The 15,503-nt window shown below is 47.9% G+C and overlaps 1 protein-coding gene across 3 annotated transcripts in view; it reads right to left on the bottom strand.

Moving 5' to 3' along the window:
- KDM2A (lysine demethylase 2A) overlaps positions 1-15,503 on the bottom strand; it is a 105,992-nt gene continuing 90,489 nt past the window's right edge. For all 3 annotated transcript variants that reach the window (XM_082659526.1, XM_082659525.1, XM_082659527.1), the window contains exons 13-21: positions 13,835-13,918; positions 12,124-12,393; positions 11,449-11,580; positions 9,790-9,879; positions 7,159-7,871; positions 5,095-5,258; positions 4,342-4,500; positions 3,548-3,763; positions 1-3,115 (exon numbers count right to left, since the gene is read on the bottom strand). In XM_082659526.1, the coding sequence (XP_082515652.1) occupies positions 2,934-3,115; positions 3,548-3,763; positions 4,342-4,500; positions 5,095-5,258; positions 7,159-7,871; positions 9,790-9,879; positions 11,449-11,580; positions 12,124-12,393; positions 13,835-13,918 (2,010 nt within the window). In that variant the 3' untranslated portion in view covers positions 1-2,933. The remainder of the gene's footprint in view (positions 3,116-3,547; positions 3,764-4,341; positions 4,501-5,094; positions 5,259-7,158; positions 7,872-9,789; positions 9,880-11,448; positions 11,581-12,123; positions 12,394-13,834; positions 13,919-15,503) is intronic.

Genomic DNA, 15,503 nt, shown 5'->3' with positions numbered 1-15,503 from the left:
GGAGGCTATTTCTTTTTTTGTCTTTTAAAAATTTTATTACACAAATATCTCCCATTCCCACATGTCAGAGGAAAGATGTCCTTGCTCTTTCTAAAACCAATAGTGGAGAACGTTTAGAAAACAAAAGTCCAACTAGCTTCCCTCCTTCCCTGGCCCAAAATAACCCCAATGTGTCAACTGAGATAGCATGACTTGTCCCCTTAATGCTTACATTTAATTTAATTTTTTAGCACAACATTGGAGATTGACTCTAAATCAGCAACAAAAAATATATATTTACAATATTTCTCCGAAAACAAAAACACAACCAAACCCTTTAAACATAGTGACTTTAGGAGTTTTATTTATGGAGCAGTTATTTTTTAATCACCAAGTGATTTTATATTATATATATATATAAATTTTCTTCCTTTCCTTGTGGTCTTTCGCCCCGGTGCTCGGAAAGATGGAGGCAGGGTGTCTGGTCCCGCGGTCTGAGGAAGGCAAGCTCTCCTGGCAAGGCCGTGTCTAAGAGCAGATTGCAGGAAATTTGGCGGAACTCCCAGGTTCCTCTGTCCCCAAAGACAGACTTTCTTTCCTCCACATGGACCAACCCTCACCTCTAAAAACCATTTTCCCCCTCACAGTCCCAGAGAAAAGGAAAACCCAGCAAGGGCACAGGTCCGTTGGCTGCCACTCCTGAGCTCCCTTTTCTGCTGACCAATTTACGTGCGCGGTAAAAATGCTTGTTTTTCCAAACCAAAAACAAAAATAGAAACCAAAACCCAAAACAAACCATCAGCTTGGAAATTTCTGTAGATGAAACGTCCCAAAGTCAGAGGCACTCTCCCGGCACAATCCCTGCTCTGAAGGGGTCTCTCCACCTCCCCTTTTATAAAAAGACAAGAAAACAAAACAAAGTAATCTTTTCAGTATTTTCCACAGGAGCAACCAAAAAAAGGCAGGAAGCTTCCAATTATAGGTCATTAACAATAATATTAATAAGGTTTTTGCTCAATACCCAGGGTTCTTTACAGAGAAGTTCCCCTAACTGAGGCACTCTGGAATAAGTCACTGGCATTTCCTCAAAGTTTCAGCCCCAGTTGGCTGGGGCCTGGAGACCAATGGAAGGGGCAGAGGGTCACGGGAGCAGACTGCTGCTTCTAAGGTGCAGCCAAGAGAATCAGCAGATTGGAAGAAACAGACACAATGCCACCCCCTCCCAAGACCCAGTTTTCTCTTAGGAGGCCAGTCAATGCCAGGGTCAAAGCTGGGCTAGGTGGCAAAGAGGGAGCCCCTCTGCCTCTATTGCTTTGGAAGTGGCAAGGGTGCATGTGGCGTCTCTCCTTGGGGTGGCTCACACTTCAGACCCCTGGTGCCTGGGCTCCTTCCCCTCCCCCAAAGGGCTTCAGGAGGAGGAGAGCCTGAGACTGGGCTGCAGGAAAGGGGCCAGGAAGGGATGGGCTGGAGGACGAGAAGGTGGGGCAAGGTTGTGCTATCTCGCTATCCTTACAGATGGGGAGCAGAGTGCAAATCCGCGTCTATCATTTATAAGCTCTTGCCACAGGCTGCTGCTACTGAGCATCTCCTCACACACTTAAATATTGACCCAAAAGAAATTCCGACCTTTCTTTCCATTTTTTTTTTTTTTTTTAAAGTGCAAAAAGCTCTCTGCTGCCCTAGAGAGAGGATCTTTGGACAGGCCGTTCAATGCAAAGTAAGAGGGGGCAGCTGATGGGGCTCGACACAGGGCGGTGGAGTGGGAGATACCACGCTCCCCTCCTTCCCTCCACACACACGCTTACTACACTCAGCCACACACACAGAGGCACATGCACACCCCCTTCCATGGCTGCAGGCAGAGGGCAGGTGACTGGCTTCTAAGCAGGACCTCCCACCCCTCCAAAGGTGCCAGATCAGTGAGCCACTGGGGCTAGACACAGGCCTGGGCTCTGGTGGCTACGGGACACCTGAGGCCCGGAGCCTGCTGGGAGGCAGGTGGGGACTTGGCCTAGTTCTCTGATCCCCCCCAGCTGGGGGAGATAGGCTGCTCCCTCTGAGGACACGCATCCTGGGAAAGCCCTATTCAGGTGGGAATAAGGTAAGTGTGGAAAAGGGCAGGGCAGGCTGAAGAAGGAGGGAATGGGGAGATGGTGCCTGTCCCAGAATCTGCCTGGAAAGCAATAAAATGGGGGTGTCCCTGGGGTAGACAGTTCCAGCTCCTCTGAAGAGCCTCAACCCCAATAAGTGCAACAAGGACTTCACAGAAACTAGCAGGCAAGTCTGGGCTGGGGGAACCTCATTATGTGAACTACCACGAGCATCGGACGGGATCAAGCTAAAGGAGAGGAGAGGAGGGAGAGCACAGACACAACAAGAGGTTTCAGACACCTCAACAGCACCAGTGTGATCTGCATGGGGCTGGCATTCCTGGGGCTGCTGGCCCCTCCTGCATAAGCCGGGAGAGTGTGATGGAGGAGAGACACGCACTGGACACCATAAGGAGAACCTGGCCACGGAGATAGGGCCACTTTCTTCCCTGGGAGTTTGCTCAGAACCAGGCACTGCTGGGGACCATGGATGGGGAGGAGGACCCCAGGGCCCAGTGCAGATGACGGTTGCACAGACACCCCAAACTGAGAGCCCAGCCTCCTGGCAGGCGAGTGAGCGAGTGGGTGAGCAAGCGAGCAGGCACTGTGACAGCACACAGCCTGTGCTTTCCCCTCAGATCAATTTGCTACCCCCTTCTCCTTAGGAGGGAGAGAAGCAGGCAGGTAAGCCTGGTGTCCACCACCCTCTCTGCCCCGGCTGTAAGGGAAGGGCTCAAGGGACAGGAGAGCAGAGAGGGAGTGTGACGCTGGCCTCAGAGCCCGTGCAGGGTCGGGGAGAGAGGCTCTCCTGGCTGGGGAGTCAGGGGAAGATCGGTTTCCTGTTCAGTCTGGGCTGGGTGTGTCTTAGCTGATCTTCTGTATCAGCTTCTCGTCAGACAGGCAGTAGAGACTGTTGATGGACAAGTCTGAGATGAAGTGCTCGCAGGCTTTTCGGGTGATCTGCTTGCATCCTCGAAGGTCGATCAAGGTGACATTGGCGATGCGCCGTAGGTAGATCAGGGTCTGGTCTGTCAATTTATTGCAACCTGTGGGGAAAGTGACCACAAGGACAATGCTATGTACACACAGCCACAGGAGCCTCAATTTCCCAGCTTGCCTTCAAAATGCTAAACAAAAGCCCCCTTTTTCCCATAACTACCTGGCTCAGAGACCAGAAGCGCCATCAGCACAGCGGCCTCTGAAGGCCCCCTGCCACCGCACTCCCTGCACTGCAAGGCTCACCAAACTGCAGCTGGGTAGTGGCTGTGCTCTTAGGCACCTGACAACTGCTCGAGGCCTTAGTTCCCATCAGTTACAAAAGGGACAGAGTTCCATGTCCTTGTCCAGATGTCAGGAAACAAATTAACATGGTTTAGTCAACAGACCATGTTCTTTCTGTTCCACCGGTCAAGCTCCAAGGAGGGCTGGGCTTCTGGGAGGCAGGGGGCAGTTTGTCACAAAACATCACAGCGCCATACCTGCCATGTTGAGCTCTGTGAGGGAGTAACGAGTGGAAGACCCAACAGCGGTGAGTAGATTGGAGGACTGGTCTGTCAGGTGGCTGCAGTGACTGAGGTCGAGTCGAGACAGGAGGGGCATGTGGCGGATGATGAGGCGAAGCGTGGCATCTGTGATGTCAAGGCCCGCCAGCCGGAAGTCAGTCATGTTCCGGAGCTTGCTGCGATTGTCCTGACCTGCACAGGCAAGAGAAGGGCCTAGATCAAAATTCCCAACTCTAGTCCAGCTCCAAAGCTGCAGGCAGCTTCAGCTACTTGCTGGCCAGGGCCCCCTGCAGGGGTTAATAAGCAGAACTGCCCACACGCTTCCCTTCAGGGAGTGAGCAGTGCGTGGGGGCCGTTTCTAGGAAACCAGACACGTTTTCTTTCTTCCCAGCTGCTGGACTGTGCCTCACTTACACAGCAAAGGGGTATGTGTGGAATGCTCCTCTCCTTGCCACACTCCCGCACTTTTCTAGACAATCATGGAAACAGCTTTCAATGTTCCACCTCAACCATGAAGCCTTCCTGAGCTTCCTCGGGCTTATTCTCTAAGCCCCAAGCTCCACTAACCCACAAAATGGACTTACTCCTTTCTTTGTTGGTAGTTATCTATAAACAGGTAACCTGTACTTGTACGCAGTCCATCACTCTGTTTTCAATTTGCATTTTTCTACTCTTCAACAGCATCAGAACCTTAGCTTCTGGGAATGAAGTTCAGCTGAAAGACAAAGCTACCCCAAGAGGAGCACAGAGAAATCAGGCCCAGAGCACACCTGGTTTATCAGCCGGTGGAGTCAGCAAGTCCCGAATTTGAGGGTCCTTGATTCCTACTGCCCACCGAAGATCAAGGGTCCTGAGAAGGGGGCAGCTGGAGGTGCTGAGGGCAGAGACTGCAGACCAGGAGCAGCCTGCCAGGAGGAGGTCTTTCAGTCCTGCAATGGAAGGAAACAGACACGCAATAATACACTGTACCAGCCCATCCAAAGCCTCAACTACCAGCTGATCAGATCAAGGTAAACAGATGCCCAGTCTAATGGAGAGAGGGACCATGTCCTAATCTTACTCTAGTAATCCAGCTCAAAGACTCCTATGCTTTCCTAAATTACATCTAACTCTGGTGGTAAAATGGACTGCTTAGTTCCTACCAGAGTCATGTAAGTGTGAGTGACTTCCTCTTTATCCAAGACCTCAAAATGCTTAAGGGAACAAGGCCTTACAAGGGGCTGATCAAGGCAACATCTTACTCAAATTTCCTCTTCAGTGGCTATGCTGAGCAGACCTGCAGGGCTGGCAGCAGCACCTGATCCCGTTCTCTTCATTGTCTACTGCAGTGATTGGCCTGCCAGTCCAGAGTGGCACCGTGGGGACTGGCAGTTAAGATGGCCCAGGCTAAGTGTCTTGCTAAGCAGAGAGGCAACAATGGCACAGACTGCTGCCCTAAATTGCCCTAAAGCAATTCTAAGAAGCGCTGCCAACAACGCAGCTTTCCCTGCCTGCCCTTGGAAGGACAGCGCAGGGCTGCTCACCTGGCAGCCTATTGACGAGCCACGTCAGTTGTTTTTTGGAGATGTTGGTCCAACTGAGGTCGAGGCTAACTGGCTGCCTCTTGATGATGCCACTGAGAGCCTGGGGTACAATAGCCTTACACCTACTCAAGTCAATTTTTGTCCAAAGTCTCTTGTCGCAGCACCTGTGACAGAAGGAAAGAGAACTAGCTGTCAATACCTGACGTCCCTTGTCGGAGGAACTTCATCACAGGCTGCTGGAGGCTTCTGGGAAAAGCAGAGCGCCTGGAGGAGTCACCTCCTCTAGACTTTTCTACATGCATACAAGGATCATGCCCTGTCACTTTTTTGCCTCAGAGAATAGGGATTACTTGACCAGTTCACCCTGATTTACTCTGGATGGGCTGAGAACACAGCACAATTGTTAGGGACACACAGTGAAACAGTATACTATAACCCCTCATTTGCATTAAAATGGTACGGCTCCCATCAAAGTATATATAAGGGAACATCAGAAAGTTTTTTGACTTCTTAACTGCTGGAAGCTACTAGGCTTCCCTCTACTCTCTCCCTCATCACAGTGTCTCCCAGCTGCCTGAGACGCAGGGCGCTACGTGGCACATCACAGTTCATTTTGCCTTGAGCTCCACAAAGAGCCATTACTGTATCAGGTCAAAAGAGGCTCTTTATTAAAATCAGGCCTGGAGAGTCCTCTACCGCCCTTGGGTTTCAGTGCTATCTTTACATTTTCTAGCCAGTCCAGACCAGAACTGAAAAGGAGAGGCTTGCCCTTCCACTGCAATCTACAAGTCCATAGGCCACAAATAGCACTGCAACATGCAGGCTTCTGTTTAATATTTTACAGTTCCTGCTCCCCAGCCTGGCTCAGAGTCTGGCTGGCAGGGGAAGAGGAGACGGCACATAATGCGAGTCTTATGTGGCTTGGCCTGGAAACTGAGGGATAGAGCCAGGCAGGCCCACTAGCCCTACGAAGAGAAATATTAGGAGAATTTGGGTAGATCACATATTAATTCAGATTTGGGAAATAAACTCAAGTTTGCAAAGAATGGAGTCTTTATTTAAAGACTGAAAAAACTTCACCAATGGCACATGAAACTTCTATGGCAGAAACAGGCTGCTTACAATAGAGCAGGGGATCTCAAACTTTAATGTGTATCAGAATCCCCTGGTGGAGAATTTATTAAAAACAGATTGCCTGGCCCCGCCCCCGAGGTTCTGATTCAGTAGGTCTGAGATGGGCCCTGAAAACCTGAACTTCTAACAAGGTCCCAGGTGATGTCACTGGTCCAGGCATCACACTTTGAAAACTACTGTAATGGGATTTGACCCAGATATAAAGGATATGTCCTAGGGTCCAGGAGCTTAAAGGAAAACAATGCCCAGTGGAAATCTTTATCACCTCTAGGTATCCCCCCCCTCCCTTGTCTTAACGTTTAACTTGAGAAGAAATGGCAGGTCTCACTAAGAAGGACAACTAAGTCTCAGGAAGCTTCAACACTGAACTGCTTGCTGGAGAAAGGAATTCCGATCCAGGTTTAGAGGATGAGAATTAAAACTATGGCAAATTGTGAGCCTGTGAGCACCTTCAAAGTGTTTTAAAAGCATGTATACCTCTCTCATTAGATGGAGACATAACTGAGGCAGGGGCTTAACAGCAGTCATCTGTGTCACCAGCACCAGGAGAGTGACTGGCATATCACAGGCTCTCAACAAATGTATAACAAGTTCAGTTGACTGGGGGGTAGGGGGATTATGACTCTGAAGTTTTAGCACAAACTACAAATCCATCCCCCAGGCCCAAATGTACAAATCCATCCTTAAGTCCAGTAAAGAGAGATGGGAAAGTAGCAGGGAGAGGATGCAAAGGGCCAAATTTCCCCAATGACACCTGCAGGCACAACTGGCCACATATTTAACAGGACCCACCGTCTGGGGAACAGACTGGGTTGATTTAATCCTTTAGGACCCGACAAGCCTCCAGATGCCAAGACACATGCTGTTCTCATATGGAAACCTGCCACCTACTCCCGTACCCCTATTCCTGATCCCTGTATCCCTGCTCACCATTTATACCACGTCTTGCACACTCGCATACATTCACAAAGTTCTCTGCGGCTGAGGTAGCGGAAGACAGACATCCAGACCTCCCGCTGCATCCAGCTTTCGTCTCCATCCTGAGCCCAACTGCCCCGGCCATTCAGCCTGGCTGCACCCCCCTCCTCTGCACTGTCATCTTCCTCCTCCTCCTCCTCCTCTTCCTCCTCCTCTCCCCCCAGCCCCTCCTCATCCCCACGCTGGGGGGTTCGGGCTGGGCAGTGCTGCACTAGCACACGGGGGGAATGGCGAAGGTTGGCAGAGGAGGCCGTGATGGCCTGCAGCTTGGGCACAATGGATGTCCCGTGGAGCTCTTTGGTGGGCCTCTGTAGCGTGACAGTGAGGTACGATCCCCGGATCTTGGCTTTCTCAACTTCAGACAGCTCCTTTTTGCCGCTGGGGTTGTTCTCCTTTTCCCGTACCATGGTGCGCTCTGTGGCCTGCAGCCGCAGCAACTGCCGCCGTTTGAAGCGCTCATCGCGGCTGGCACTGTGGTGGTCGCTGGGGCCGGCCCCAGGGGATGAACGAGTCACCACGCCCCGGGGGGAGGCCGGGTCGTGGATGAGCTGCAGCATGGAGGTGGGCGAGTGAGGTGGGGGCGTGAGGGGCTCGTCGCAGCTCCGCAGGGGCCGCAGGACTTTGGCTTGCACGGCTTCTTCGTCACTCTCTTCCATTTTCCGCTTCTGCAAAACAGGCCCCCAAACGCCACATCAGTGCCTCATTTCTTCAAAACCCTCTACACTTACAGGGTCAACCTCACTGTTGCTCTCAGAGGACTAGCGAGAAGGCAGGCCACTGCTTTTCTACGGGGAAAGGGATCTCTACCTGCTGCAGGGTGGTCATCTCCTCCGTCTGCAATCTAGACTCTGCCAGGATCAGCAACTGAGCTCACGTCTGTGCTGGAGAAAGCTGATTACAGAGCAAAACCCTCGAAATAGGTCACTTGGGAAATCTACCTGTGACAGAAAGGTCTGTGTCCAAGTACAGAGGAGTGGGATCCAAATTTGGGCTGCATGATTCCATAGCCTGCCCTATTCAGCTCTTGTCCCAATTTTTTGGTTATAATTCCCTGGGTAAAGAAATCCTTTAAAGAGGCCACAACTCTACCCCTATGCCATCTGACCATTTTAAACACCCAAGAGATGCTTCTGTTGGAAGAAAAGCAGCCTACATATATATTTGAACTAGGATGTTGATTGTGATAGCAGTAAACACTACTGACTTTTAGCTCTACCAGGGTCTAAGCTCGACCCTACCAGGCTGCTTCTTCCACTCAGTGCCTCACGCTGTCCCGGGAGACCAACCACAGGTGAGAGATTATGCTGAGAACGAGAAACTGCACTGCTCCCAGAGGAATCTCCTCAGGATGAAAATGAGGAATTCAAGTTTGGTGAAGCCAACATCTCACAAAAAAAGCACAACCTCACCCTCTGCCACTTGTGCTTACCGGTCACTTGTCCCTTCCTGAAGCCCACCTTGGCTATGCTGCAATGAAGCCTAACCAATGTGCTCCACTAGGTATCACAGCAGTAGTTCAGATTTCCTTTAAGGAGACATTTTGTGTCCCTATGCAACAATTCTGCTCCCTTTTCTCCTTATATTCTTAGATCACTATGGTTGGAAGAGAATGACCAACTTTTGGGTGCTGGCTTTTACAATGCATTAGAAGGTAATATTAAAGTATCTGCCAATCCATCTGCTATAGCAAGCGCCCACCACCACCACCACCACCACCAGTGAAGACACATGTAAAAGCTATTACTAAAAGAACTTGCTGCTAGTATAAGAACTTGGAATAAGGAGAACTTTAGCACTAGTCAACTCCAGAAATCTTTGCCCTCAAAGATATTTAGACTGAAAATTCAATGACCTCAGTGCCTAAGTGGGAAGAAAGAGAAAGAAAACAAGGAAACGTGTCCCTACTCCTGCGCAGGGTACCTGGAATCATCCACCAGGGCATGGATGACTGACACGAAGCCAACGGCCTCCTCTGTATGTGCCCTTAACAGGTCTTGCCTTCCTGGCTGGAGTAACCAGCGTCTTTTTGGTCCTTTGACATTACTGGTGACCACTGGACCAGCAACAGTAGTAGCCTGGGGCCAAGGTCATGGCACTGATCCCCTCCAGAGGAGGGACGGCCTCTGTAGGACACAATTGGGCACGAGGGCAGGGTTTTCTGCCACAAAGGTGAAGATGACAAAAATGTAAACCTGCCTAACTGGAAACTCCAGTATACCACCGTATTTACCAGCTGACTCGGGTCACTGCCTCCCCTCAAGTTTCATTCCTCATGAGCAGCCCAAGCTCACCTCATTTCCCTCCTCAAACAGCCCAGCTGTGGCTCCTCTTTTTCAAGGGCCCCAAAGTGTAAAAGAACCTCAGGAATTTGCAGACCCCCAAGACCCCCAACAATATTCAATAGTAAAAAAACCCACAAAATTTAAAACTCAAAAGAAATATAATTAACCAAAGGAAAAAAAAAGATAGCAAACAAAACAGAATAAAAAATAATCTTGCAAATAAAGATGCAAAGGCAAACGTTATCCTGAGCTTGATGCTTCCTTCCTTCTCACAGTGCAAGATTGGAGAAAGTTCCCTTACCTGGGTTTTCTCTGAGCTGTCCTCCTGGTAGCACTTTGGACACTCCCAGCAATTTGGCAATTCCTCGTTAAGCAAACCCTCTCCATCCATCTGTAGGCAGATAACGATGTTAAAAATCTGTCTCATTTAAAAAACAGACAAAACCCAACCTGTCTCTTAAGTTTCCTTTATCAAACAATAACACAGCCACATGGTTGGGAAGAGTTACCCACTCTTAAACACACTGGTCCACAGGGGAGAAAGATAGAGAACCATCTGGCCTCACTCCCAGACAGTGGGAAACTGGCCATCCTCACTCTTGGTTACCTGATCAAGTTTAGACTCCAAGAGAAGATTCCCAAGAGTCTGGGTCAATCTGGGGTCTCTTCCCCTGACACATACATTCTCCTGAGGGTCTCATGCCACTTTGTAAAACGAACTGGACACACAGAAACAGTGCCAGTGTGATCTTGACAGTGGGGCATAATGGTTAAGACTTAGTTATGGTTTGGGGTCTCTGTGACTCAACTGTTAAGTGAGGATAAATAACAATACCCATTTTACAGGGTAGTGGTAAGGATTAAATGAATTATGTACTATGTAAAATGTTTAGAAAAATGCCTGGCATGTAGTAAACACTTTGTATTAACCATTGTCATCATCATGAAGATAATACCTTATTTTATCAACTCTAAGATGCATATTTTCACGTTTGAATCTTCTGAAACTGGGCTGCTTCTCACAATTAACAGTGTCTTATAATCACTGTCAGCCAGGTGGCAGTCATGACATAGTTGACACCTTCAGGAAGACCAAGAAAGTACCAGCACCAATGCATTTTAGATTTAAAGAAAACTTAAAGAAGAAACAGGTCAGACCCAACTTCACAGGGCTGTCTTAAAGATTAGACAAGGGAGTATATGTAAAAGAGTGCTTCTTCACTCCGGCTGCACATTAGAATCACTCGGGGAGCTTTTGAACACGCCTGGGCCCAGAGTCCATGACAGAAGAGTTGACTCAACCTCTGAGGTTGAGGTCTGAACTTTCTTTTTTTTGAACCTTCTAACTACTTTTTTTTGGCTGTGCTGTGCGGCTTGCGGGATCTTAGTTAGTTCCCTGACCAGGGATTGAACCCAGACCCTCGGCAATGAAAGTACGGAGTCTTGACCACTGGACCACCAGCGAATTCCTGTTACTATTTTTTTTTTTTTAAAGCTCTCCGGGTGTGCACCGAGCCTGATACAGACTGAACACACATTAAATATTAGCTGACAGTATTACTCTCACCATCTTTCAGGAACTAATATCCAGAGATAAAATGAAGTATGTAACAGAGGCACTTAAAGGCACGAGGCATTCCAAAACAGACTAGGCTATGCCACGATGGCCTGGGGACTCCAAACATACCCACCAGAGGCCAGACTGTAAGCTCCATGAGGGTAGGAACCAGGACTATTTTGTGTACCGGTTTATCCTCAGGGTCTAGCACAGTGCCTGACATTGAATACAGACACTGAATCAAGAGCAGATGTTAGACCACTACATGACCCACAGCTGATGGCCCACAGTAGGGATGCTGCCAGCCTCTCATGACAGATGTTCCACTTTCCTCTGCTCCACTCAGTATCTTTAGACATTCTATAAGCGGAGACCTCATGGGCCCCTTAGGCCTCTCCTCACCTGGAGGCAGCCAGGATGAACAATCTCGTTGCAGACACAGCATTCCATGAGTTTCTTCTCAAAGTCCTGTGTCTCCTCATTTTGATCCACCTCTCCACAGAGGGAACACGTGACTGAGTGAGGCAGTCTGGGCTACAAGAGGACAAAGACAGAAACCAAGAAAAGAGCAGGCTTAGATCCTTATCATTTCAGCTTCCCTTTAACCAAAGATGGACGATTTGGTTCCTGTAATTCTCTAGTAAACACTTAGAGAGCACAGAGACTGGGTGGTGAGAAGAGAGGTTTTGGCAGGAAAAATGGCTAAGGAAGAAAATGGGGAGAGTCAACTAGCTGAGGACAAGAGACCAAAAGAGATCAGTTTATTTTCAGTTGGCCTGTCCTTGGCCTCTCAGGTCCTTCCTTTCTAATCCACTTAAAGAGGGGACAGACAGCAGTGATTTGCCCTTCAAGTGCTGGTCCCTCAGTTGAAAATTGGCTAAGGCTGAAAGATTAAATTCGATTATTTTAAATATTAGATACCTTCTTTCTAAACCTAGAGAAAAAAGGGACAAAATGAAGAAAGCCATAAAGAGAGCAAAACCTTGTCTTCCCAACTCTGAAGTCTACACTGTGTGTATTTCGGTCCCCTGGTACCACCCCCCCTCCCCCATATTCTTTACCCAGCAGATCACTCACTGCCAAGCACTGCCGGAGAACACAGGACTGCTTCATGCGACCAGGGCCCCCAAACTTCTTCATGTCCCTGCAGTAGTGGCAGACACCACACTCTCCTTGCACACAGGCTTTGCATTTTCGACATCGCACTCGTCTCCGCCTGGCTCCTGACACTATGGGGGAGGCAGCAGCTGGCCTCACAGGTGTTAACCGTGGAGCTGGTTTCATAGTGTGAGGCTTTGTGATGGGGATGGTAGGAACCCGCACCTTTGGCCGGGTCGGGAATTTAAGCTAGAAAGAGAAAGCAGTGAGGTCAAACATATCAGGTAGTTTTAAGGACTGGAGGGGGTAGATCACTACACGGCTTGGCAAACTATGGCCAGAGGGCAAACCGCCCACTGCCTGTTTTTGTAAATAAAATTTTATTGGAACAAAACCATGTTCCGTTGTTTATGTTTTGTCCATGGGTGCTTTCAAGCACAGTGGCAGAACTGAGAAGCTGCAACAGACTGTATGGCCTGCAAAACCTAAAAAAATTATCTTTATTTATTATATTTATTACCTACACATTATCTTTATGGAAAAAGTTTGCTAATCCCTTCAGACTACTTCAGCCCCATCCCTCTCACTCTGCTGAGCTACCCTTCCCTGAAGCTTTCTATGTACCAAAGTCATTCCAGGGGCACTCTAATATTTCCTTATCCTGAATATTACTACTCAGAATACATTCCTGAAGAAGACAGTAAACTACTTGAGGGTGAGACAAGTCTTGTTCTTTATTATTCCAAATCCAAGCCTACAACCTGGTACACAGGAGACACTCCAATAATAGGTAAGGGCGGAATAAATCTCTAAGGTATATGTTTATAATTTTAGCACTTGTATTTTACCCTGCTGGTTATCTTTTCAAGAACAAGGACTGTCTTCCACTTCTTTAATTTCCCACTGTGCCTTAAGTACTTTTCTGACACAGAACACTCAACAGCCAGGGCCAGAAATGCTGTTCTGAGGCAGTCCCATGTGGCCATGCATGAGCCAAGTGGGATGACACTACTTAGGAAGGAGGAAGTCTTCTTCAAAGACATCTTTTAGATACACACCTTTATATTCTGCCTAAACGTTCCTGGAATGTGATGGCTCTGCAAGTTTTAGCTAGGGAACCAAAGAAGGGCCTAATTTATTTGCCAGACTCACGACCAGGATCAGAATGCTATCACTGACCTTGACAAAGGACAATATGGGAAAAAACTATACAGGACCTGACTGAAGAGGCATGAAAATTCATAACTGACAATTTACTAACTAATGGGTAACTGCTTTCCTCTCTTTTCAATTCAATACTGAAAAGTCCAAATTAAGGGGAAACTTGAGAGTGTGGTCTCACTCCAATATAGACATCTAGCCTTTTAAATGTATATGCAATTATTTTAACTAGTTTTACATCAGATGTATGAAAATAATTGAGTCACTGGGCCAGAAGGATAGGAACTGATCCATTCTTGGCATCTGAACCTGGAGGCAGGTCTCCTAGTTTGACAGTTCCGTTAAGAGAGTCACCTCCAAAGATAGCCAATTATCCTGACTTAAGAGGCAAAACAGAACTGAGTAATGATTTTCTGTCAGTTCACACTAATGCAACCAAAGCTGTCTGCCTCTAGTTGTTCTTTTTCTTCCAGGAACAGTAATGGTTAGCCAGCAAAATGTTTCAGCAGCCTGAAGAATAATTTCTTACCTTATCCCTTTTCGGCCACTGTACAATAGGGACTCCAGTGAGGGCTAACTTGGGATCACTGTTGGCAAGCTCCTCCAGCAAAATCTAAGGGTAAGACAGGAGAGAAGAGGGGAAAAAAGGACATAGTGAACAGAGAGCCAACCACTCCTAACAGCATCCAGACTTAGCCTCAGTCCCCCTAAGCACCAAGGTGAAGGGCAGGCTGGCAACTGTCTATATTTTCCCTTCATATAGAGAGAGACTCACTGCAAAAGAAATCGAAGAGGGAAAAGAACTCAAACGAGTGCAGTACTATCAAGACTTCAAATTTACCTTTGCTTCCAACCCCATACTTGTGTACTTACTGTAACCACTTATGCTACCACTGTGACAAGTGTTGTCACACAGTTCTATATATGACAGTAAAACGTTACCTCATCCCATTACTCTTCTACACCAGTTAACGAGTATTATCATGTATTTAAATATTGCCTTCATTTCGCAGATGTTATCGGCGAAGTGGCAAAAAAAAAAGGATTGGCTAATACTGAATTAATAATATGAACAGCAGGGTCTTAATGTCTTGATTCAACCCCGGGCTGTGTTCTTCTAAGGCTGATTACAGAAATCTCAATCTCAAACCTCTCTCTCTCTCTCTCTTACACACACACACACACACACACACACACACACACACACACACACACACACACACACACACACACACACACACACACACAGAGTTATTTGCCTTTATTCCCATAAAGGGGAGCAGGAACTACCTTAGGGGCAATAGTTCCCATGACTTTAGCCAATCTAGTTTGAATGACTTCAGGTACAATTCTACAGTAAGAAACTGCCACTCAAGTGAGTCACACTAGTTGAGTGTTATTTTGAAACAAATCTTTTACGTTTTAGACAGAAATTTCTGAGTCCCAAACCTTCTAGCAGAACGAAATCCCTCCTCATCTGACCTCATGAACCCTAAAGCAATGGCAACTGCAAAAAAACACAAATCCAGAAGACAAGTTACACAATTTCTTTCTGGTTGCTTTAGGTGTATACAGGATATTAACTGTTTCAGGGAAAAGTAAACTTTGATCCTCGACAGGCCAGCATGCCTGGGCCATTTTTAATAATAATTCTCCTAACCCTGTGGGGTCTGTGCCTAGAGACCAGGACTTTTTGAAGCATGAGGCATTTCTCTACCAAGTTTTTTCATCCTTAACCTAAGGATCATGCTCCAAATCCAGAGTTGGGACTCAGAAAGACCCTTTAACTCATACCCATGAAGCTCCTCCACGATGATCCCCTTTGCCAAAGCTCCAGATGCCTCTCACACTCCCCCAAACTGATTTCATTTGCAGACGTTTTATTTACTTCGAGTTGCTATGGCACCCTATTCTGGAGCCTCCTCTTAGCACCACACTGCGTGGGGGTGAAGAGGCGGGGTGCAGTGCCACGTGGGACTAGGCTCTGGTACGGGCTCCTAATCTCCCCAGGGTGAAAAAATTCAGGTCCATTCAAAATGTGTGCTAGGGAGTGCATGGCTCCCCTCCCCCACTTCGCACTGCCGAGGAGTAGGACTCTGCCCATTTCCTCTGCCTGCGAGCACTGAGCTGTCCACAAACAGGGACTTTCCACTTTCAGCAAAACAGACTACACAGAAAGATCCGCAATTGTTTAAGAG

This window comes from Grampus griseus (genome assembly GCF_964374135.1).
Source record: "Grampus griseus genome assembly, chromosome: 8".
Classification (NCBI taxonomy): Eukaryota; Metazoa; Chordata; class Mammalia; order Artiodactyla; family Delphinidae; genus Grampus; species Grampus griseus.
Note: the sequence above shows the minus strand (reverse complement) of the source record. Positions and strands in the feature narration are given on the sequence as shown.